A 255-nucleotide genomic window follows, 5' to 3' on the forward strand; every position below is an offset into this window, starting at 1 on the left:
CCCGCTCTAGAAGCTCCCGCGCCGCCCAGCCCTTCCCGGCAGCCTTTGCGCGGCGCACGGGGAAGCCCTGGCGCGCTGTGGCCGCTTCGGCCGCCGTCCGCTACGAGTTGCTATGGTAACCCAGCCGCCATCACTATGTCGTTGCCACAAGCTTCTCGGTCTCGGATGTTCGTGGAACTGGTTCCCTGGGCGGACCGGAGCCGGGAGAACAATCTGGTCTCGGGCGGAGAAACGCTGCCCATCCCCCGCCAGCCG

General features: G+C 68.2%; 1 protein-coding gene across 1 annotated transcript in view; it reads left to right on the top strand.

Moving 5' to 3' along the window:
* The first annotated feature begins 19 nt into the window (after positions 1-19).
* IRAK1BP1 (interleukin 1 receptor associated kinase 1 binding protein 1) overlaps positions 20-255 on the top strand; it is a 10,365-nt gene continuing 10,129 nt past the window's right edge. Inside the window, exon 1 of the mRNA XM_006772206.2 lies at positions 20-249. Within this exon, the coding sequence (XP_006772269.1) occupies positions 136-249 (114 nt within the window). The 5' untranslated portion in view covers positions 20-135. The remainder of the gene's footprint in view (positions 250-255) is intronic.

The sequence above is a fragment of the Myotis davidii genome, unplaced genomic scaffold (assembly GCF_000327345.1).
Source record: "Myotis davidii unplaced genomic scaffold, ASM32734v1 scaffold104, whole genome shotgun sequence".
Classification (NCBI taxonomy): Eukaryota; Metazoa; Chordata; class Mammalia; order Chiroptera; family Vespertilionidae; genus Myotis; species Myotis davidii.